The following is a 22,654-nucleotide window of genomic DNA, read 5'->3' as shown; positions in this document are numbered from 1 at the left end:
CAACAAACAAAACTAAAAAAGAGTCAGTTGTTTCCTTGTCCTAAATCTCAGTGGTAGCCAGGCAGTTTCACCTTCAGCAAATCTCTTAAAAAGCAAATAATTGCTGTGCGGCAGTGATAAGGTCTTTCCTAATATCAGCCCAAGGTTGGGGCTGCAGAAGTTTTATCAGGTGTAGCAATGCAAATAAGTGGGCTGGGAGCAGCCCATGGCTGTGAACAGGTAGTTACAGTGTAGGCAAGGGAGAGGTCAGACCACAGTTCACTTGTTCAGGGAATAGTGAACTGCAAGACTGGTGTTCAGAAGCGGTCACTTAAAGCTGTGTGCGTCACGCTGTCTGTGTTGGTTCACATACAAGCGTTCGTCACTGTGGTGTCTGATTGCCTCTCCTTCACCAGGAGAAGAACAAAACAAATGATTGCACAGCTCCGTGTCTATCTGTGATGCCCTCATCAGCACTGCAGATGCTATACTTAAAATTCCAGCTGCCCCGTGGTTCCCTGGGACATCGCCCCAAGCCACTCGCCCCAAGCCCTCCCTGACCCTCGCACGAGGCTGTCGCTGCACAAGGCTGTCATTGCTTGTGCAAGCTCTGCCTCCCCCCCTGCGCAAGGCTGGCATCGCCCCTTGCCCCCTCCCCCCCGCACATTCCTTCGCACCACACTTTTTTGACAAAAGTGGGCCTTTGTCCTGTTTGCTCTTGCCAACTGATCAAGTCAGCAAGAGCAAATGGGACAAATTCCTCCTTTTGGAAAAAAAAGTCAGGACGACTGGGACAGGGCTTAAAAAAGGAACTGTCCCGGCCAAAACTGGACGTATGGTCACCCTATAAGACTCTCCAACCCCCACTCCCTTGAACATACCCCATCCTATTGGTTGCTTTTCCTGCTACTCCCCTTGGGGTGTAAGGTGCACATATTGTGTGCACCCACTGAATGCCTCATTAGTGCACGGGCCATGAGTCAGTCGCGTACGTTGTTTTAGGAAGGTTTTGCCCTTGTGCTGGGAGCTAAAAAAGCACACCATTTTTGTGTTTTTCGGGAGACAGCATAAACTAGTGGATAGTGCACTAGACTGGGATTCAGGAGGCCTGAGTTCTCTTTCTGCCATGTTGCCGTGCCCATATCACTTCATCTCTCTGTGCCTTTGTTTCCCCTCCAACCCTGTGTCTGCCTGTCTATTTAGGTTGCTAGCTCTTTGGGGCAGGGACTGTCTCTTAGTATGTGTATATCAGGGCCGGCTCCAGGCGCCAGCAAACCAAGCATGTGCTTGGGGCAGCACATTTTCAGGGGTGGCATTCCAGCCATCCTTTTTTTTTTTTTTTGGCTTGGGGAGGCAAAAGCCTAGAGCCGGCCCTGGCAGCGCGTCCTGCACGAGGGGCGCCCTGGGGCCACTGCGGTTTGCATCGGGGAGCAGCGCCTGCACCTTATGGCCGGGCGGGCTCCGAGCGTGGGACACTTGGGCTGGGGGCCGCCCCGCGGGGCACACGGAGCCGCCTGCAGGTGCCACAGGGGGCCGCCCCCCAGTGCCGCAGCCGGGGCTGGGTGAAGTGGCCTGTGCCACCCAGGGACTATGGCAGGGTGGCCAGGAGCAGCAGCAGCAGCGGGGCCATAGAGGGGACCGGTGCCCGGAGCGCTGCCGTGTGGGGCCTGCGTCCCGCTCTCTGGGGCTCCACTCCCTCTGGGGCTGCCCTGCCCCGGCTCCTCAGCCCTCTGCCGGGCGGTCCCCCGGCTCTGCCCTCCTGGTCCTGCCCTCCCGGCTGGTCCTGGAGGCGGGAGCCCCATCTGAAGGGAACCTGGGCTGAGGTGCGGCCCGGGAGCCCCACTGTTTACCCTGACCCTGCCAGCACTGGACCAGCTGGAGGCGAGGGGGGAGCGGGCGGACTCAGCACTGGTGGGGTGGAGCCCAGGGCTGGGGTGGCAGTGGGTGCGTGTGGGGTGGGGGGGAGAGCCCAGCACTGGGGTGGCAGGGGGTGCGGGTGGGGTGGGGGGGGAGAGCCCAGGGTTGGGGCGGCAGGGGGTGGGGGTGGGTGGGGTGGGAGTGGGGGAGAGCCCAGCGCTGGGGCGGCAGGGGGTGTGGGTGGGGTAGGGGGAGAGCCCAGCACTGGGGCGGCAGGTGGGGTGCGGGGGGGAGCCCAGGGCTCGGGTGGGGGGCAGCCAAATTTTTTTTTGCTTGGGGTGGCAAAAAACCTAGAGCCGGCCCTGGTGTATGTATACAGCACCTAGGTCTCTAACAGCTACTGCAATGTAAATAATATGTGGGTGATCAGAAAGGGGGTATGTGGTGATTGACAGTGAGAGGACAGTGAGAGGGTAATCATAATAATTCTTCTTCTTCCTTCCAGGCTGCCATAGAGTCCTACAGTGCCTCTGCTGCTCTTTAGAAATGCTGCCTCACCCACTCCCCCCCAACCCTCCGGTGGCGGTAGAAATACACTGGGAGAAGGGCCCAAAGGGAAGCAGGGTTTCCAAAGAGGAATGTCTCTCAGTAGCATATTTCCCCTGGCTGAGCTGCTGTTTGCGCACACGCATAGTGGCAAGTCTGGATGTTTTAACACGTTATCATGAGATAAACTCGGCAGCCTGGCCATTGTTTCCATTCGAGTTACTATGCAATAACCAGCTGGTATCTTACTAAATAACCTATGTCACCCCTGTATTTACAGCACGTGCCACATTGCTGCATGTCACTTTCCTTGCCCCTCCCACTGGTAGTCTCATCCAGTAGAGGGGGACGTGTTCTGCCTCTAGTTTCTATGGACTGATCTCTGCCCTTGTTTGCATCTATGGCTCCCCATTGGTAATCAAATTATGAGCAAAATCCTGCTCCCAGTTACACCTGTGCAATGCTTTTGACTTCAACAGGGTTGGACAGTGACCCCCATCTGGATGTCTGGTCTATACACTTGGGCCTCTGCCACTTGAGCTAATGCAGGGGTTCTCAAACTGGGGGTCGGGACCCCTCAGGGGGATGCGAAGTTATTACACGGGGGGTCGCGAGCTGTCAGCATCCACCCCAAACCCCATTTTGCCTCCAGCATTTATAATGGTGTTAAATATATTTAAGAGCGTTTTTGATTTATAAGGTGGGTCACCCTCAGAGGCTTGCAATGTGAAAGGGGTCACCAGTACAAACGTTTGAGAACCACTGAGCTAATGGAATAACAGTAGTAGGTTCTTATCCTCTCATGGGTAGTGCATGCGTGTAGCTGAGGGCAGAATGCAGCCCTGCGGTTCTGCAACCTGGTGGAAAGCCCAAGGCGTACCTCTTCTAAACCAGGAGGACGGAAGACTCCTTTGGCATTTGCCAGTGCAAACAGAACAGCATCGTGGATGGTCAAGAAGATGTGACTTGGGTCTAGGCCCCCTTCTTCGAAGACTCCGCCTGTGCTAATATCATGGTACACCTGGGCTGCAGAAGGGGAAAAGACGCTATGAGCAAAGAGAAAGAGACTGAAGGAGGAGCTGTTTGAAAGTAAATGGGGCTGATGGAGAGTTCCTGAACCTGTAGCAATCCCGGTGGGCAGACGCTTACCAGATCAGAAAGGAAATGGTTGGGAATTCTCCCGTAGGCAGAGCAGAGTGCCTGCACAAAGCCTGTGCATTATTGGCGTCTCATTTAAAGCCAGAGGGCCCGCTGCTGTTGATGCGCTTGCAGGTGTGTAAATGAGGGCCGAATTTTGTCCTATGTTCTGTGCTATGGTTGGTTTCTGAGGTTGTGACTGAAATAAGATGGTTTGTTGGGCTGAGCAGGAGGAAGGTGATTGCACTGGCATCCCAGGGAGGGTTTTCAGTGGTTCACGGGGGCAGCAGTGGAGAAGGATCTGACTGGGACAGGCAGTTTTCCATGATTTGGGGATGGGGAGGATTCTGGCAGAATTTTTGTCCTGGGGTGAGGCAGGTCAATAGTGCAGGCAGGGTGGTTGGAAGAGAGAAAGGAAGGGTGAGGAGAGACAGATTTACTGCATATATATGTATTCTTATAGGTGCAAACTATGGTACTACAGCTATATCCAATCCCAGATAAGATGCTTACATTTATACACACCAAGCGCAGACTTTTTCCAGTCTACATTCCCCCTCCTTTCTTCCGTCCATCTGTTCTGATTTTCTCTGACATGTCAATTACACATTATTATGGAGAACAACGAAGCCCAGGAAAGTCTAAGTATAATCCTGTCCTATGGTGGGCCGATAAACTTGCATGTTTATAACCATTAGCCACAGCCGTTAAGCTCCAAAGAGAACACAACGGGGCCTGAAATAAATGTTTTCAAGCGGAAAACATATCCAAAAGCCTCAATCACAAAGAAAACCATCCCCCTTTTCATTTTGCCTTTGTGTAATGAAATAGCTCTGTAAACCCTTTCTTCCTGCTACAAGCTTGCTTTATTCTCAATGGCCCTGAGCTATGAAATCCCGCTTCCTAAAATAATCAGCATGGAGTGGCATGTGACGGAAACCTCATCACTTAGGAGATTTCATAGTAGCACTGGGGAATATACTGTAGGGAACAATCCTGCATTAGTCACAGAAGAGGACTAGATAACTGAAAGCTTCTTAGGTTCTCTGCAGTTTCCTCCCACCCTTTCCATTGATTCAATATAAGAAATATATCACCACTACGCCTGTGTCTGAGAAATGGGGGAAAGAGCACAAAGAAATATGCTATGCTTGGATGCTTACCATGCACGTTTGCCAGGAAGACTTTAATCCCAATCTTCTGGTAGCTGGAACACAGCTGGACGGGAAGATGGAGAGAGAGGATAAGAAACAATAATAATATTTAGAAATGCTTTGGACTTATATAAGGCCTTTAATCCAAGGATCTGAACCCACTTTGCAGATGCGAATTCATACACCCTCACAAGCGGCAAGTGAGGAAGATAAGAGGAAGTTACTGACCTGTAACTGGAGGTTCTTCAGGATGTGTGGTCCCTATCTGTATTCCACTGTATTCCTTCTCACTGGCTCCGGGAGCATGGTGCACCCGTGTAAACTCACAGTGGAATACAACAGGGACCATCACTTGAAGAAGTATCTTTATTCCCATTGCATGGAAGGGAAACAGAGTTGCAAAGAAGTGACTTGTCCAAGGATTCACATGCTGAATTAGTGGCAGAGAACTAACCTTCCCCAGAGCTTTTGTGCCCATCAGATCCACGAAGCACACTCCACTCATGTCCAGGATAATGGTGTGGAAGCTGACATAGGGCGGTGCTGTGATCATCGGGTCAACGTTGGCAGCTGGGATAACACTGCAAGTGCTGCCCCGATGGCTCGAGATGCTGCCCTGTTCACTTGAGGTATTGACCTGCCCGGCATTGTTTGCGGGGGGGCGGAATGTGATGTAGGAGATGCTGGTGCCGTTGGCAGTCGTTTGATTATTGTTGGTGTCCGTCGGAGAGGTGGTTTCAAAATCTTTCTGGAGCTCTTGCACTGACAAGGTCTGCAGTCAAACAAAGGCAACCAGGTCAGGATGCGATTATCAGTGCTCTTGACCTACCTCATGAGGCCAGCATCCAGCCCAAATTTTGCAGGTGAGCTACCGCATGTATTTTAGAAAGACATCCATCAGGCCAGTTTCATTGCTGGCATTACTCTGTACAGTTCAGTGGTGTTACAGCAGGCGCAAGCTGCTTTTTGCCTGCGCCCAAAGGATCAGCCAGTTTGTCAAACATCGTCAACGTCTCAAACTGCAAGCTGCATTCTGGCCACCAAGCCCCCCCCCACTCCCACTTGGCCCATTCGTTACCCTTGGCTGGGCATTTAAGGTACCCAGCGGGCAACAGGACATTCGACAGCCTCCCTGACCATGAAAAGAGCAGCCAAGGGGTGAGATGGAGAAAGCCCTCAGGATCCAGTCAGGAGGAGAACAATGTGGAGGCACAGCCAGGGCTGATACAGCCTCTGCTTCCTGGATCCTCTAAGTTGTCTTCCCAGGTACCAATTACCTTGACCAGCTGTGTTCAAACACGGGAGGCCACTTCGACAACTTGCCAAAAAATTCCTCAGGGCTATATCTACTTTGCATATATATTCACATACATTTTAATAATCAAGACTGGATACACTGTGCCCATATTCGCCCCCTTCCATCACAGATGTCATTTTGGATTCACTAGCCACAACATGAAGAGGAGACCAGATCACTAATGGGTGATCTTTCCTTGCAGCTACAAGCTATGGGCTCCCAGGCTGGTCATTCCTGAACTAGACACTCTGGGCAAATTGAGCTGAATCCTGCTCCTACCGAACTCAATGGGACTTTTGCCCCTGAGTTTGGTGTGAGCGTGGTTTGGCCCTTTGTGTAGGTCACTGTAGCATGCGCTATAGGTAAGAGAGGGAAGGGGGAAGCACCCTGGGGAGTTTGAACATCTGGACGTCTGTGGGGTTATACAGCAATCAAAGGAACCCAGAGTGAGTTACCTTCTTGTTCCCGAAGAACAATTTTTGCAGCTTCGTTGTTTTTTGTGATGCCGCCTTCTTCTCCTGGTGTTTCACGTATTTTTTCCTGGCTAAGTACACTTTGCTGGGGTCTACCCCAGTCTGCGGAGAAGGAGAGATAGTGAGTTGGGTTTGCTTATGTAGCTCATCTGTCAGTGACGTGAGCTCAAGAGCCTCGTACCCATATATGAGAAACAGAAACGGACCACTGCCCATGCTGGCCCATGGTCCAACAACACTTCCCTTCTCAGGAGCACAGAATATGAAGGCAGCAGGACTAGAGGGGCTGGAATGGAAGCGATTGTGCCCCCGCTTACATACTCCCCATTTCAGGGTGAATCTCTGCCTCAGCTGCTATGTTCACACTGCTATTTTTAGTGTGCTAGCTTGAGTCCTGCTGCAGTGTAGACATACCCTGAGCGGCTAAAGACCCAAGCTCTTGTAGCGACCTGCACAAAACTTGGATGGAGGAGCACAGGTTGCAGGAGGAGGGAAGAGTTTGGAGGAGGCACCGGGAAGTCAGTCTGTGTGCACATGGCTGGTATGCTAGCGGCCATTGCAGCACCTCTGGCAATAGTTGTTTTAATAAAGAGCCGGTTTAGTTTAACATGGAATCATCTCATGTTATTACCCAGCATGTGGTACATGAGATGCGATAGTAACAGTGGGATTACATTGCAGCTGGCACACTAGCTGTGTCTGAGTCAGGTGACCAAAAGTCACATGACAGCAGCCAGGAGGGTGCATCAGAGGAGGGCTGTAGAGAGAACCACTGACCAGGGAAGAAAAGGACTACGCCCTGGAAGGGTAGAAGGGATTATTTATGAAACCCTGCTGATTGGGAAAGGAACTGCTGGTACCTGAGAAGGCAAATGAATTGCTTATGTTATGGAACCCGAAGGACTTAATAAAGCAGGCCCATGCAGGGGAAACATTAATTAAAACTCCTGGGTGTTTGTGACATGATTGGACAGCTAAGCTGGAAAATGGAGGCCATGTTGCTATGCTGGGAGGTGGTCTGCTGTCGACCGCACTCTGCAATGCTCCTTATCAGCTGAGGCCTCAGCTGAGCTCCCTTCCTAGCTAAGGTGAGTGACATGAGAAATGATCTCTGCCCTCACAAACTGAACACACAGTCTCCCACGGTGCTCCCAGGCCGTGCTGGCTTTGGGCAGTCAGATCGGAGGCTGAGAGCCACATACTTTTGAAACCAATTTGTGCTTTCCATCATCTCTGCAAACAGAAGCTGGCTAAGGTTTTCTTACCTTCGCTATAACCTTCTCACTGAATATCTCTGAGTTGGCAAAGTACAATGGGGAGCAGTAGGTCACAATTTTAATCCCATCAAGTTCCTGGACCTGCAACAGACATCAGAGTTCAGACTATGCACAACAACTCAAGCCTTTGCATGGGCTTGTGGGGTTTGGGGTTTTTGCAACAAGAGAAAATACAGGTGGGGTGAATAGATCTGGCAAAGAAATCTCAGGTAACCTTCAATAAGTGCTTATCTGTGGGGAACACAACTAGAGCTGGGTGAAAATTTTTGCCTGAGACTTTTTTTGGTGATAAATCCAGATTCGGCGACACCAAAACGTTTCACAAATTCATGTCCGTTTTGCCAAATTGTTTTGGCTGAAAAAAAAAAAAACTTAAAACAAAAAAATCAGTAAAAAATAAAAACATTTCATGTTGACATTTTTGAAACAAAATGTTTTAATTTTTTTGACTCCAAATGACTTTTTGTTTCAAAATTTCTTTGTTTTTATTACAAATCAAAAACGTTTAAAAATGGACAAAATAGAAAGGAAACGTTTTGCTCGACCCAAAGCAATTATTTCTGGGAATTGCCAGTGAACTGAAAAATCAGTTATTTGCACAACTCTAGACACAACTGCCAGCTCCCTCTGCTTTACCATGGAGTAATAATGTAACCAATGAACCAGCCCTGCAGGTGGGGCAGACGGGTGGAAAATCTGGGGGCCTTCTGCTTAAAATGAGACCGACAGGTAGTAAATGATCACAAAGGCCTCCACCAGAAGGAGCAGGTCTACTGTTATGGCTTCTGAAAATAACAAGCTGAGCTGAATCAGGAGAGACAGTAACACAGCCTACAGCCCCTTTGAATCACTTATTGGTCAGGTCATGCAGGAATGAGAAAAAGGGCGCTTGCATTTTTGGTTGGGAGATTTTAGCTTCCACACTTACCTTATTGTAGGTTTTGGGGTTCTTGTAAATGTCGGTGGAAGTTACCTGACCCAGGGCAGAGCCGTTACGACTAGGGGGGAAAAATACAACAGATAGATTCAATTTAAGACGGGGAAGAAAAATGCTGCTTCCCTTGCTGCCATGCAAGTGTGCAGCATACGAGGATTATTGTTTATTTATATTATGGTAACACCTAGAGGCACAGGCAAGACTGGGTGCCTCAGTGTGTTTGGTGCTGGTGAGAGCAAGGTTAATTCACAAGACTGCTCTGTTCTTTGGCTGAAATTCACCCCTGTGCAGAGGGCCAGCTGGAGGCCTATGCGCCAGTTAAGGCCTATGCTGAGGGGAGTAAGTAGCACCTAGGCTTTGTGCCAGGCTCTGCACAGGGTGGATTTCACCCTTTATGAGCAGTGGATTCCTTAGGGAAGGACACATGGAGCTGGTGTTTTTCTGGGCAGGGTAAATAGCCGCGGGTAAATACACCCGCTTTGGAGTAGGCACCTGAGTTACTGTGCACAGAAATAAAAACCAGGTAGTAATTAACAACTGACATTCCTGTTTGCACATTGAGATGGGAGGGTTTGGAGCCTGCATTTTCCCAGGGCCTCCTGTCAGATCCTCCTTTGAAAATCTAGCTCGAAGGCCATTGATACAAAGAACCCCCAGGTTGTTTTGTAACTGGAAAATGTTCTGCAGTTGCGTGGCCATATTGCAGCTTGGCACCGAGATGCTACTTACAACTGAGTGTGGAAAACCACCACCAGCACAGAAAATCCCACTCCGACAGCGAGTCCGAACGGCAGGCCCAAGAAGAAAGCCGACAGGAAACTCACCACCCAGACCAACTGTGGAAAGACGAGAATGGCAGGTCACTTCTCTGTGCCACAGGCAGTGGGCACTCTGATGAAGCGTTGGCAAGGACAGATGGACCAGAACCAAACTACCTATGGTTTGGGGATTAAAAAAACCTAAATCTAAATTTTGCAGCTTAGACCTTTTTCTACTTGTAAATTGCTGTTTGGTGCACAAGAAAAGTTTTCATGTGCAGTGTCTGTTCTTGGGAAACTGAGGCACAAGTGCCATAAACTCAAGTTCCTCAGCTTTAGCAAGGTGTCAGTCCATTTGTACAATACTTCAGATACCCTTCAATACCCAGACTAGCTCACTCAGTTTCACTAGTCAAGACAGGACTTTTGCTGCTAAGTCACGCCTTTCTGAAAGCCCCTGCTGCGGCTAAGCCTTTTAGTAGAGATGTGCATCTACTTGAAAACATTTTTTAACAGTTGGTATAAAAGACCTAGATATGTAACTGATGCAGAAGCAATGCCCTTTGAGAAGCGTTTTAGAATCCTCATCCCACCCACAACAAGAGTAATTGGCCTGATTCTGATTTCATTCACACCAGGGGGTAACGCCACTGAATTCAAATCCCAGATTTACTCTGGTATAAGAGAGAAGAGAGAAGCAGAACCAAAACCTTTCATTTGATCAGTGACTTCCCCTCCTCATAAGCCCTTTATAAACTATGTGATACCTGAAGAGTGATCCATGCAGCCAGCTCTGAGGTGAAGCATTACAGCCATCTGATATCACATAGCAATGTCATGACAACAGTTTAGGACAGGAAGTGGAGAAGGTCACTGTATCCAATTGAAATTCCAGGGAAAATTTAGGTCAGCAGAATGCAATTAACCTAACTGAAATTTGGCCAGGATACTGGGATCAACACCCCTTGAGTTACAAAAAAGGGTAGTGCAATTTTTCTTGACCACAGGTGACCAGAGCCCTGCTTTATTATCTGATCCAAAAGACGGCACAGCTTGGACTTATGTCAGTAAGATGGATCTGAACTCAAAAATTGGATCCAAGGCTCTTGAACTTTATGGAAGATCACAGATGGATCCAAACATTGGGTCTGTCTGGACTAAGGTGAAAACAGGTGTTTTTAAAATCGGGTTAGGTAATAGGACTCGAGTTTGTCTTGACTAGGAAAAGTGGTCTGGTTTAGACTGAGTTCAGTGAACAAGTTGTCTAAGCCCAACCTAAACTCAAATACTTTTAGTAGTCAAGACAAATCTTTAGGCTCTCCTCTAGGCTACAGCAAAACCAGCGGGCACCATTTTAAAAGAGTTAAACTGTGTCTAAACTAGCTACTAAAGTGGTGTTTCAAGTCAGGTGAGTTCACTTAGTTTAGAAACGTACCTTTTTGACTAGTCAAGACAGAGAGTTTGGGCTTGTCTATGCTTAAAGGTTTTGTTGTTTTAACTATGCCATAGTGTGGGTGCAATTATACCAGTATAAAAAAGTGCTTATACGCGTATAGCTTATTTCAGTTCAGGCATTTAAATAAGCCATACAGGTATAAGGCACCTTTATGCCAATAGAACTGCATCCAGACTAGGGCTTTTACTGGAATAATTATGAATATGTCTACGCTACAAGTGCCGCAGTGGCACAGATGCAGCACCATAGTGTAGACAGTTACTACCATGATGGAAGGGGTTTTTCCCTCACTGCAGTAAATCCACTTGAGAGGTGGTAGCTAGATTGACAAACGAATTCTACAGCTGCATCACAGACCTGAGCCATGTGGCTAGGTCGAACTAACTGTTAGGCACACTCCTAACCCGTAGGTATTCTGGGACTGCTTTGAAATATAGATCGGCCCTTTGTAGCTCAGAGCCTTTGCTAGTGTGTTGTTACGTGGTGCATTCATGTGATGGATTGAACTATTCACACTGCTTTAAAAGACCCTGCCTGGAATCATCACCCATCTCCTCTCCAGCACCTGTTTGAACAGTATTTTAGGAAAGCTCAAGTGAGTCCTTTTGGATTCCTTGTTTCTCTGATAAAGCAGCTTCCTTGGGATTTGGCAGGCTATTCTGGCCCAGTTTGCACAGATACCACCCACCAGCATAAGTCCTGTTCAAACAAAATCTTTAAATGTCAGACATTTCCAAATTCCTTTCTGTCTCCCCCATGCTCTCAGATTGGGTTTATATGTCAACCAGTGCCTGGGATCCTTATCTTTCATGATGGCCTCTCCTTCCCCTGGAGGGCTATTGGCTGAGTTTTTAAGTCATGACTCGGAGATATTGAGTAGGGCCGGTTTGGCTTGTTCTTGACAAACAGGCTCTTAAGGTTGATTGGCATTTAAATAGGGCAAGTAATAGTTCAGATCTCTGCATTACATGCATTAAGCGCGACAGGGCTCGACTAGACCAGACAAATTCGACATTGCACCTTACTTGTGATCATCAAGCTAAATGCCGACTAGCACTGAATTGGAGGCGTTATTGTGCTTATAGGGTGAAACTCACCCTTCTGCATGCGGCCAGCATGAGGCCTATGCACTATTTGAGTCCTATCTAAGCCCTGCTTTGAGGGCTCAAGCGGTGGTGCCTATGTCTTGGGCTGCCCCACCACGCAGGGGTGAGTTTCACTCCTATTGAAAAACGTCATCAGATTCTGCTCCTTCTCCCCCAGGACTCTCGCGGTGGGGGACTCACACAGTCCAGCTTGCTTTTCTTCCACAGGTAGAAGGGATCAGCCAGCTGCTTGAGGGAGTTTTTCAGGTTCACTGCTATCAGGGCTCCCAGCACAGCCTGCCAAGGAGATGGTATCAAATTAGACTCCAAGACAGGAATCATGAAAGTGTTATTGTTCAAGGGGAAACTGCTTGTTACAAATATTGCCTGCTGTCAGGTCTGGCTGCCAAGAGGGATTAGCAATGGGTGATGAAGCTAACGAAGATCATACTTGAATCTGGATCCAAAATAATTTGTTTTATTCCCACCAGTTCCCTTTCGTCTGCCAGAGAATCAGTGCGGACGTGGCCCCTTCACACTATGAAACTATGCTATGGGGTGGCTCGGTTTACCTGGGCTTTATGCAGAGGCCAGGGACCATCTTTTTGTTCTGTGTTTGTACAGCGCCTAGCACAGGGGAATCCCAGTACACGATTAGGGCTGGTAGGTGCTACTGTAGTACAGCTAATCATAAATAATTAACACCAGCTAAGTGTCATTATTAGAGACAGGCCTGAACCAAATACCTGGTTCTGAACACACCCAACACTAGAGCAGCTTGGCTTCAGTCTAAATAAATGGACCAAACCAACACCCTGAATCCAAAACCCCAGAAGTTTGGGGAACTTTGGGCCAGATTTCACAGCCCATACTTAGTTACTAAATAATCACATAATTACAATAGTAAATAATTTATTCATAGGGCATCCCCCACCTGGACGTACATAATTAAAGTCAAAATGACGGGAAGAAAAAGGCAGCATGGTCTAATACTTCCCTGAACTCAATGCTTCATTTGTAATGAAAAAGGTGCCGGGGCTCAAGCAATTAGGTGCAGGGACTCGAACAACTTTTTTACATTCATAACTGATGCAGCGAGCCCAGAGGCGCCGGGGCCTCTGACCTGCCAAGCCCAGAGGCGCCGGGGCTCTGACCTGCCAAGCCCTGGCACAAATTAAGCACTGTCCCAATCCCATCACTTTGCTCCCTCTGGGTTTCAAGTTTTAATAAACCCAATTTCTAAACTCCAAGTTCACTCCAAGCCTTTCACTAGTTTTTGTGCTGAAACCAGGAATTAGCTCAGGTTCTCTTGACACTTGATCCAGATTCACTCAGTGGACCTGGTTTTGAGAAAACCCCAGATCAAGTGAGTTTCATGGGATGGGGATGAGGAGTGGGGAGGGGAGCGTTGTTTATTAGAGCTACGTGCAGCTTCATCTGGTGGCTCTTTGATTTACAAACAGCAAGGAAGGCTGACCTGGTTTGGCTGGACATAGATGACACAGGAAATGGAGCAGGTTAGTTATACCCCGTGGTGTCCCTACTTACATTCCCTCCGCCCTCCATGGCCCTCCTGGTTGCATGTGGTTTTACCTTTGGAAGGGGGTTGAGGTAGATTCCCAAAGCCAGCATGGTTATCATAACCACCAGCGCTACAAAGAAACTTGCCATCTGAGGAAACAAAAAGAATAATTACAGTGGTAACCTGGCATTTTTAAACCTTATGTCATTCCTTAAACTGGGGACCAATTAAATTGGGGCAACTATGGAGCTAATGGCTTGAGCAGCAGGATGGGGCTCAGGATTCTGGGGTTTTATCTTAGTCCTGCCACTGATTTGCAGTGAGGCTGGGGCGTGATACCTAATCTCTCTGCCCCTCAGTTCACTTGAGCTCTGTGCTTTTGCCCAAGACTTGTCCCTGTGACAGGCCCCCATTAAAAGTCACTGCTGTTGGTGCCAGATGAAACAAAAACAGCTAAATAGTGAAGAAGGGTCTGGCATCACATGACCAGTGCCCACCTGGAGATCGTAAGGAGCAGGGAATTCTTCTCGGGGGACCCAGTGGAATGACCAGCATGTTAGACACAGGAGTGCCTGCTGGCATGGAGAAGAAGAGCTTTCACACTGAATGCATTTAGTATTAGTGAAATCTCCTGGATTAGCAGCAACGGAGAACAAAGCGCTTCCCTTAGGCCTGATCCTGGGAGGTGCTGAGCACCCACAATGCCCAGTGCAGTCCCAGGGAGCTGCCTACACTGAACAACCTTAAAGATCAACAGGTGCTTGCCCCACAGCATGGGCAGCAAAAGTGCCAGTGCTAATGTGCCCCAACCCTGACGAGGAGGAACCCCGCTCTGTGGGAGAGAGGGCAGTTCGGTCTTGGTGGCCCATGTGTCCTTGACCTCTCTGCTGAGTCTGTCAGCACGACAGCCAGTCAGGAGCGTGGTTTTGGTGATGTAGACCCTTGCTCAGTGGAAAATGGGTTGAGATTCACCAAACCCATCCCATACAGAGGCCATTGGAGACATCCATCAGATGGTAACAACTTCTAGCCAGATAGAGACCCAGTCTGGATTCCAGCTGGCACTCTGGGGAGTAACAGCTCTATGATCATCATTAATCATGTGAGCCAGCTAGCCCCTCAGAAAAACAGCCTTCAGGTTCAAATTCTGCTCTCAGTGACAATGGTGTCAATCTGGAGTGACTTCGCTAAAGTCAGTGGAGTTACTCTGGATTAGCAACAGTGGAGTCTGAATCTCTGGCTCTGAATTTTAGCAGAGAATGGCTCCACTGGACACATTCAGGTGCCACTCTGTGGCCGTCTATACACTAATCGTGGAGGTGTCATCACGGTTGCTAGTGCGAAATTGGGCGCCAGGAAGAAGAAAGTAATAACCTGAGATTTTCCTCCAGCCCCGTCCACAGCTAGGGTTACAGACAGAGCACAGCAGATCACATGGATTTTGAAAAAGGATCCAAAGAAGTTACTGCAGCCCAGGGCAAGCATTTCCTGTGGAGAGAAGAGGAAAGTGTTTGTCAGAGGAGGAAGGAAGCACCTAAGTGTCCTCTAGCAGCAATTAAAGGGAGGTGAGAGAAGTAGGTCACTGGGATTCCCCTCCTCTGCTTGGTGAGCGGCACTGTCTTTGCAAAGCCTCTGCCCTGCACACAGCAGTCATTCCTGCCTCTCCTTCTCACCCAGAGGATTGCTCCTTCTCCTCCCAGAGGCATTGCTGGATTCCCCAAGTTATGCCCATGATGACACATCAACTCCAGCCAGTGCCTGGCAACAAGAGACCCGCTGGATTTCTCTACAAAAACTAGGTCTTTAGGAAGTTTTAACAAGTTGGCAAATCCTTGCCATGCAAACATCAGAAACAAAACAATCATCACAGCCGTTAGCTTTTGTTTAAAGAGACATTCTACAGGAATATAGTCATCAGATCTTTCTGTCTCACAGGGTGTTACCATATTACAGAGTGAGCATCATTACAACACCTATACTATGTCGTCTCTAGCGATTTTATTAATACTCCCCAAAACTGGACAGGTGCTAGAGTGTTTTTTTTGCAGGTGGATGTACTTTGTCTGAGTACTGAATAAAAGGTAGCCAAATATCTAAGTATCTATCTGTCCTCTGCCTATTTCCTAGGTACGTAATTGGTGTGTTTCCCTAACCACAACCTCCCATTGTTGAAGGCCTCAGCAGCCAAGCAACTATTAGCAGATGAGAGATTAATTCTTCATTTCCTCTTGTTTGACCATTTCTGCTGGGAAGCCCCAGGAGGATTACCAAAGGTTCATTTGGTAACAGAGAGCCAACGATTTGTGATATTTGGTTACAGCTTGCATCCAGCACTCTCTGATGACTGGACACGTGCACCGCATATACATAAAATCTCCTCTTTCACTGCAGTTTCTCCAACATTTATCCCTATTCAATCTATATGTATTTTTTAGCCTGATGGGTTTGAGATACCATTGAAACAGTATCTTAAAGACATTTTCTTTTATTGTGCTACAGACTGTGCTTGCTAGTCCTCCTTTCCAGATCAAACCGCATTCCTCTGGTGTCATTTGTCTGTCTAGGTCAGGGGTTCTCAAACTGGGGGTCGGGACCCCTCAGGGCGTCATGAGGTTATTACGTGGGGGGTCGCAAGCTGTCAGCCTCCTCCCCAAACCCTGCTTCACCTCCAGCATTTATAATAATGTTAAATATAAAAAAAGTGTTTTTAATTTATAATGGGGGGTCGTACTCAGAGATTTGCTGTCTGAAAGGGGTCACCAGTACAAAAGTTTGAGAACCACTGGTCTAGGTCCTTTCCCCAGCTGTTTCACCACTTCTGGATGATTCAGTGCTGCAGTGAGGCTGATAGCTGGACCCAGTTCCCAAATATCCTGCCTTAATTTGTGTCTGCGACCAGCTGCAGAGGCATTTTAAAAAGGAGGGAAAATGAGGAATAACAAAAGTTTGGAATCCCAAATGAACCTAACATCTTTACAAGGGTGCGTTCTGCATGAGTCAGACAGGCAATAGTCTTCCCCTCCTTCGCACTCTGCCTGAAACACATGGCCGGAACAGAGAGCCGTGTGCTGATCGGGGTGTGCCTTCTGTTGCACGTGCAACTGTTTCCTTGCATAGGTCTCGAGCAGATCAGGGAGCACTGATATTAGAGTGCCTGGGAAAGGAGGCCTCCCGATGCGGGCAGTTGGGCGGAAGGAGAGAGAGAGGTGGGACTGTCGTGGAGGGAAAGCAAAGCAGGGGGATCACACCCCAAACTCCCCCCAATCCTGTACAATCTCCCTCTAGCCCACAGACAATCTGCATACAACAACAAACCAGTGCACTTAGCCCCGGATTCATGAGCAACCCTACCACTATGCAAGTTTGAGCGCAGGAGAGAGAGACACAAATTTCAAAGAAACAGAGTGTGTTTAAAAGCTCCCAACTTATTAAATAGGCTTCCATTTTCACATCCATTATACCCCGCAGCATCTTGACCAGAGGTGGGCAAACTACGGCCCTTGAGCTTCCGGCCGGGGAGGCTAGCCCCCGGCCCCTCCCCTGCTGTCCCCGCTCCCCCGCAGCCTCACTTCGCCACGCCACCAGCGCTCTGGCCCACCACTCCTGCCAGGCAACGCAGCGGTGTGTCTGGCTCCGGCCGGGCGGCGGGGCTGCGAGCTCCTGCTGCTCTAAGCAGCATGGTAAGGGGGCAGGGAGCGGGGCAGGGGGTTGGATAAGGGACAGGGGTTCCCGGGGGGCAGTCAGGGGACAGGGAGCAGGGGGTGGTTGGATGGCGCGGAGGTTGGGGGGGGCAGTCAGGGGATGGGGAACAGGGGGGGTTGGATAGGCGTGAGAGTCCCGGGGGCACAGCCGCCCAGAGGGGGGGGCAAGTGGGGCAATTTGCCCCAGGCCCCGCAGGGGCCCCACGAGCCCTGGCCAAGAATCCCTGCTAGAGGCACCTTTTTAATTTTTACTCACCCGGCAGCGTTCCGGGTCTTTGGCGGCATTTCGGCAGCGGGGGGCCCTTCAGTCGCTCCGGATCTTCGGCGGCATTTTGGCGGCGGGTCCTTCAGTGCTGCCGAAGACGTGGAGCGAATGAAGGACACGCTGCCGCCGCTGCCGCAGACTCGGAGTGCTGCCCGGTGAGTATGTCCGCTCCCCCGTTTTATCCCAGGCCCTCGAATCCTCTGGGCGGCCCTCCCCAGGGGGGCCTGTCAGGGGGCGGGTGTGTGGATAGGGGTCAGGGCAGTCAGGGGACAGGGAGCAGGGGGGGATGGATAGGCGGTGGGGTCCCGGGGGGGCGGTCAGGGGACAAGGAGCAGGGGGAGTTGGATGGGTCAGGGGTTCTGAGGGGGGCAGTCAGGGAGCGGGAAGTGGGAGGGGGCGGATGGGGCAGGGGCCAGGCTGTTTGGGGAAGCACAGCCTTCCCTACCCGGCCCTCCATACAGTTTCGCAACCCCGATGTGGCCCTTGGGCCAAAAAGTTTGCCCACCCCGATCTTGACTATATCCCTTTAAATAAATGTTACCTGGTTGGGGTCTACATCATAGCCATGTTTGGTTCCCAGGGTTCGTCCCATGGCCAGGTTGATCACGTAGCCCACAATGGCAAGTGAAAAAGCTGTGCCAACCATATCTTTCCACTTGCTCACCAGTGGGAGTGTGGGGACTGGGAAGCTGCAGCCAAAGAATAGAGGAGAAAGCTGTCAGGACATAGGTGTTTAGAGATGGAGCCAGTGGACAAGGATTTGACTTTATATATACAGGATTCACTTCACCCACTACTAAAATGCAGTCACCTCTGGGAGGAACACAGCAGCTGTTTAGTGCACAGCAGCACTGCGCAACTGGTCAGGAAAATGAGTGAAGAATGACCTATCCAAATGAAACTGTGGGGGAAATTTAGGTCAGTGGACTCCAGCTGGGATTTGGTCAGGATGCTGGGGCTTTTGCAAAAAGTGCCAGAGGATTTTAAATGATCCCAAGTGACCACATCTTTTGCTCTCTCTTTAATCTGAAAGACTGCACCTCCAAGCAACACAGCCCCCTCTAGTGCCATGCAGAGCCGTTGGCTCAGAACCGACCGAGAGAGGAGTGCCAGGAACTGCATCACCAACACCAAAGAATTAGAGCTCCTCAAAAATTTTCCAGCGGAAGAGTCAGAAAATTTGACTAAATCGAAACATTTCACAGGAATGAGACAATGTCGATGAAATTTCATTTTGAAAAAAGATCAAAACGATTCATTTTGATAAGGTTGAAACCATGTTTTGACTTTCTCATTTTGAAACAACTTTTTCATTTTGACTTTTATTGTATATGATATAGTATAACATGCAGTTGTAGCTGTGTTGGTCCCAGGATATTAGAGAGACCAGGTGGGAGGTAATATTTTTTCTTGGCCCAACTTCTGTTGGGGAGAGAGACAAGCCTTTAAGCTTACACAGAGCTCTGCTTCAGGACTGAAGAAAAAAGAGTGGAGTGCCTCAAAAGCTTGTATCTTCCACCAACAGAAGTTGGGCCAAGAAAAGATATTACCTCCCACCTTGTCTCTCTGATAGAATAATTGAAACATAACATTCCAATTGAACCTAAATGGAATATATCTCTACAAAGAATACCAACGTGATCCCCAGGCTTACAGAATTTACCGTGCTTTGCACATGCTGAATAATATCCCAGCTCTAGCCTTGTTTATTATTTCAACACAGGACTGGTGCTGTGTGTCCCTTGTAATTATAAGATTGTGCAGCGCAGTATTGTATGCTTTGCACAATTATAGCTTGGTAATTATATGCTGCCCTTTATAATCCACTAATGCATTGACTCAGGTAAAGAAAGAAGGATTAGGAGACATTTTCCACTCCAACCTGGCCTAGATTCTGTTCTATTTTGGTTCTTATGCCTCACCCTGCACAATGGTATCTGAGTGCAGTGCTGCAGGGCTATTGCTACAGCCTGGGGTTAGTCCTTATCCTAGGATATTGTAGGATGATTTACGAATGCTCAGGCAAATTAGTGCCCTCTTTGGATACCAATCACAAAAGACAGTCGCTCCCTGCTGTAGTTATTATTACTTGTTACAAGTAACTTGTATTATGGTAGCGCCTAGCGGCCCCAGCAGAAACTGTTGCCCCATAGTGCTGGGTGCTGCACAGACACAAAGTATAAGACAGACAAAGGAAGGGAGGATTTTACATTTCCCAGATGGGAAACCAAGGCCTGGAAAGATAAAATGACTTGCCCAAGGTCACTCAGGGAGGCTGTGGTAGAGCTGGGACGCAAACCCAGGTCTCCTGCGGTCACTGTACATACCCCACTGGAGACAAAGGTCACATTCAGCTCCTGCCTTGTGCAGAACCTGAACCAGGGTGGAACCCCTCTCTATGCCCTCGTAGTGCCCAGTGGTGCCTTTCTGCATGAGGCTTTTTGTTAGGGGCATAGATTTTGCTGAGGACAAGGCAATCACTCAGGGAGAGCTACGGAGGAACCTCAGTAAACGGGGCGAAAGTCAGTAATAAAATGGTGTCCCTTTCACTGAGTTCTCTATTTCAGCAGTCAGTGTCCTTCGTTATCCCTCACTTCTGTGGGGGTTGTATCCCAGATTGCAGCACGGGCTGGTAGGAGACTATCCCTGGACCAGAAGGAATCAGCCCTTGGAAATGGATTCAAGCCTGCACGCGCACTTACCCCATCTTAATCTTCCCAACGACTGGCATGTTGTATTTCTCAGGCATGTTCAAGCAGCCGGAGACCGCGGTAGCTATTATGACCTGAAATCACAGAGAGTAAAGGAGCTGTAAGGGGAAGCAGCATTGTCAGATCCTTACGCAGCGTTGCATGGACTTAGCTGTGCGGGATGGTGAGACAATGGCTAATGCCTACTACAGACGAGAACGATACCCGTAAAGCCAAATTCAGCCCTGGATCAAGCGGGAGAAACATCCATCCGCTTCAATGGGTGTTATGTCCGTTTATGTCACGGATTAGTTTACCCCCACAGACATTAAAGGAGTGCACTGGCAATCCAAAATATGAGGAAGAAACAAAGGGGGGGGGGGGAAGTTTCTCCTCCTCTTGAGGATATAATAATACTTGGGCTTCCCTATCCCCTTTCATCCCAGGATATCCAAGCACTTGATGAGTATTACTGGAGCCACACAAGACAAGGTTGATCAGTCATGTCATCCCCATTTTGGAGAACTGAGACAGAGCCCTGAAATAGCAGCAAGCCGGGATAGTGAGGAATAGAACCCAAAGTTCCTGACCCCTAGTTTGCTGTCCTAAAATCTCGGTAACACTCCCTCCCCCATGGAAGCTTGTGGCCCTTCTACACATGCTCTGAGGGGAGGCTTAGCCCTTCTATGGTTGAGAGAGAGCCCACAGCAGGAATGCGGCTGGCAAGGCCTCTGCAGATATGAACCTAACCCGCTGTGGCTCTGTGGGGGCTGGGGAGATGGATAGTTTGTCATGGTTTCACTTAGCGGTGAACCACAACAGGGTGACTGAATCCATCACACACCCACCTGGGATTTGGGGGTCCCTGAGCCAAATGTTCTGTCTCAGGCCCAACCCTCGTTCTGACATGAAATTCAGTGGGGTCAGCAGCTTCTCTCGGAGGTTCTGGAGCGGCTGAATTTCTGAAACTGAAGCCAAACTCAGGGGCCCCGATGTCCCGTCGCTCTTGAATTGTGCACCCGGGCAAAGCGAGTGCAGGGTGTAAAAGGCAACCAAATCAGAAGTGTAGTGTTCTACACCCACTTTGTCCTGGTGTAAATGACCATGTGAAGCAGGCACTGGTGCACTGGGCTCAGCGGTGCGAGCCCCCCCGAACCGAAACCAAAAAAATCTAATTAGAGTGACACTGCCAGTGCCTCCTGCTTCCCCAAGCATCCAAGCCATGCAGGTGTCCTGAGTCCGACATCATGCCTCACCAGGTGTCAAAGCAAGGGTGCTTTGAAATCTAGGCCCTTTCCCTGCCTGTCCTAGAGAGGCACCTTCCTGCAAAGGCTGGGAAGAGATGAGGGGAAAAGGCTCTTTCAGGGAAAGGTTGTTTCCTCTCTAATGGACAGAGGATGACAGAGCTCGGATGTCACTTACTATGACAATCTCCATGGGGATGGGCACCCGGATCTTCTTCATGTATTTCATGTTGAGCTCTTTCACAATAATCAGGAGCACAATGCTGATCAGGGCGAAGATCAAGGAGGCCACGTTGGTCTTGGGGAGATTTTTGCAAATATCAATAAATGTCTAGAGGGGGGAGAAGGGACAGCAGTCAGCAAAATGTTGAGAAGGGCTACTTGGAATTCCAGTGGGCAAAGCAGAGAACACCCCCCCAGCCCACTCTGGCCTCCCCATGGACATCTCTGAGCCACAGGTGCTGGAACTAGGGGTGCTGGGGGTGCTGCTGCACCCTCTGGCTTGAAGTGATTTCCACGATATCCAGGGTTTACAGTTTGGTTCAATGGCTCTCAGCCCCCCGACTATACAAACCGTTCCAGCACCCCTGCTCTGAGCATATGAAACAGGCACTGGGGAATGAAACAAGCACCAGAAATCCCAAGACAGCCTGCTTCTGTGTCTGGCTACTTCAGTTATGCAGCCAAACTTCCAGGTGCATAGGACCCGCGGAAGTCAATGGAAAGGACTATGGATCGGCCCCAGAGAGGGGCGGGGCCACCTCCTCAAGTTCGCATAAAGCACATCTCCACTGACTTCAGTGCAGCTACCCCATTCATAGCCGTTGAGGATCTGGGCCTATATATTTAAAAACATTCAGTGCCCTTACCCATGCCCCTAATGACATCTTTGATTATTGAAACTCGAAGCATTTGAAAAAAAACGCTCATTTATGTTCCATCGTTAGTGCTGATTGCATCCTTTTTTGTGTTGTTTCGCTCATCTGGGACAGTGAAAATAGATTCACCAGGGCCCGATTCCCCTCTCATACCAGTCTTATGCCACGGTCACTCCATTGCCATATATCAGTCAGAGGCGGATGAAATGTGGATCAACCCCATATGGGTCTCTTTTTTTTTCCTAGTCCCTAATTCTCATCCACTTCCCCAGTGCTGCAGCGCCTGACTTGCAAAGAATGCTGGGAAATGTTTAAATCCAGATGGAATACCTGCGTTCATTGGAATACTAAAAATCATGGAGGTGTCTCTAGGGATTGTAGGTTTGGATTTTCCTGCA

At 49.2% G+C, this 22,654-nt stretch overlaps 1 protein-coding gene across 1 annotated transcript in view; it reads right to left on the bottom strand.

The window, feature by feature from the left end:
* LOC113407149 (solute carrier family 26 member 9-like) overlaps positions 1–22,654 on the bottom strand; it is a 29,094-nt gene that overhangs the window by 1,631 nt on the left and 4,809 nt on the right. Inside the window, exons 5-17 of the mRNA XM_026655248.1 lie at positions 21,557–21,709; positions 20,147–20,229; positions 17,986–18,133; positions 14,853–14,966; positions 13,550–13,627; positions 12,158–12,253; positions 9,387–9,493; positions 8,649–8,718; positions 7,709–7,801; positions 6,426–6,545; positions 5,128–5,445; positions 4,683–4,737; positions 3,263–3,408 (exon numbers count right to left, since the gene is read on the bottom strand). Coding sequence (XP_026511033.1) covers positions 3,263–3,408; positions 4,683–4,737; positions 5,128–5,445; positions 6,426–6,545; positions 7,709–7,801; positions 8,649–8,718; positions 9,387–9,493; positions 12,158–12,253; positions 13,550–13,627; positions 14,853–14,966; positions 17,986–18,133; positions 20,147–20,229; positions 21,557–21,709 — 1,581 coding nt within the window. The remainder of the gene's footprint in view (positions 1–3,262; positions 3,409–4,682; positions 4,738–5,127; positions 5,446–6,425; positions 6,546–7,708; positions 7,802–8,648; positions 8,719–9,386; positions 9,494–12,157; positions 12,254–13,549; positions 13,628–14,852; positions 14,967–17,985; positions 18,134–20,146; positions 20,230–21,556; positions 21,710–22,654) is intronic.

This window comes from Terrapene carolina, unplaced genomic scaffold, assembly GCF_002925995.2.
Source record: "Terrapene carolina triunguis isolate 2854851 unplaced genomic scaffold, T_m_triunguis-2.0 Scaffold199, whole genome shotgun sequence".
Taxonomy (NCBI): domain Eukaryota; kingdom Metazoa; phylum Chordata; order Testudines; family Emydidae; genus Terrapene; species Terrapene triunguis.
The sequence above is the reverse complement of the archived record's forward strand: the minus strand, read 5'-3'. Positions and strand labels throughout refer to the sequence as shown.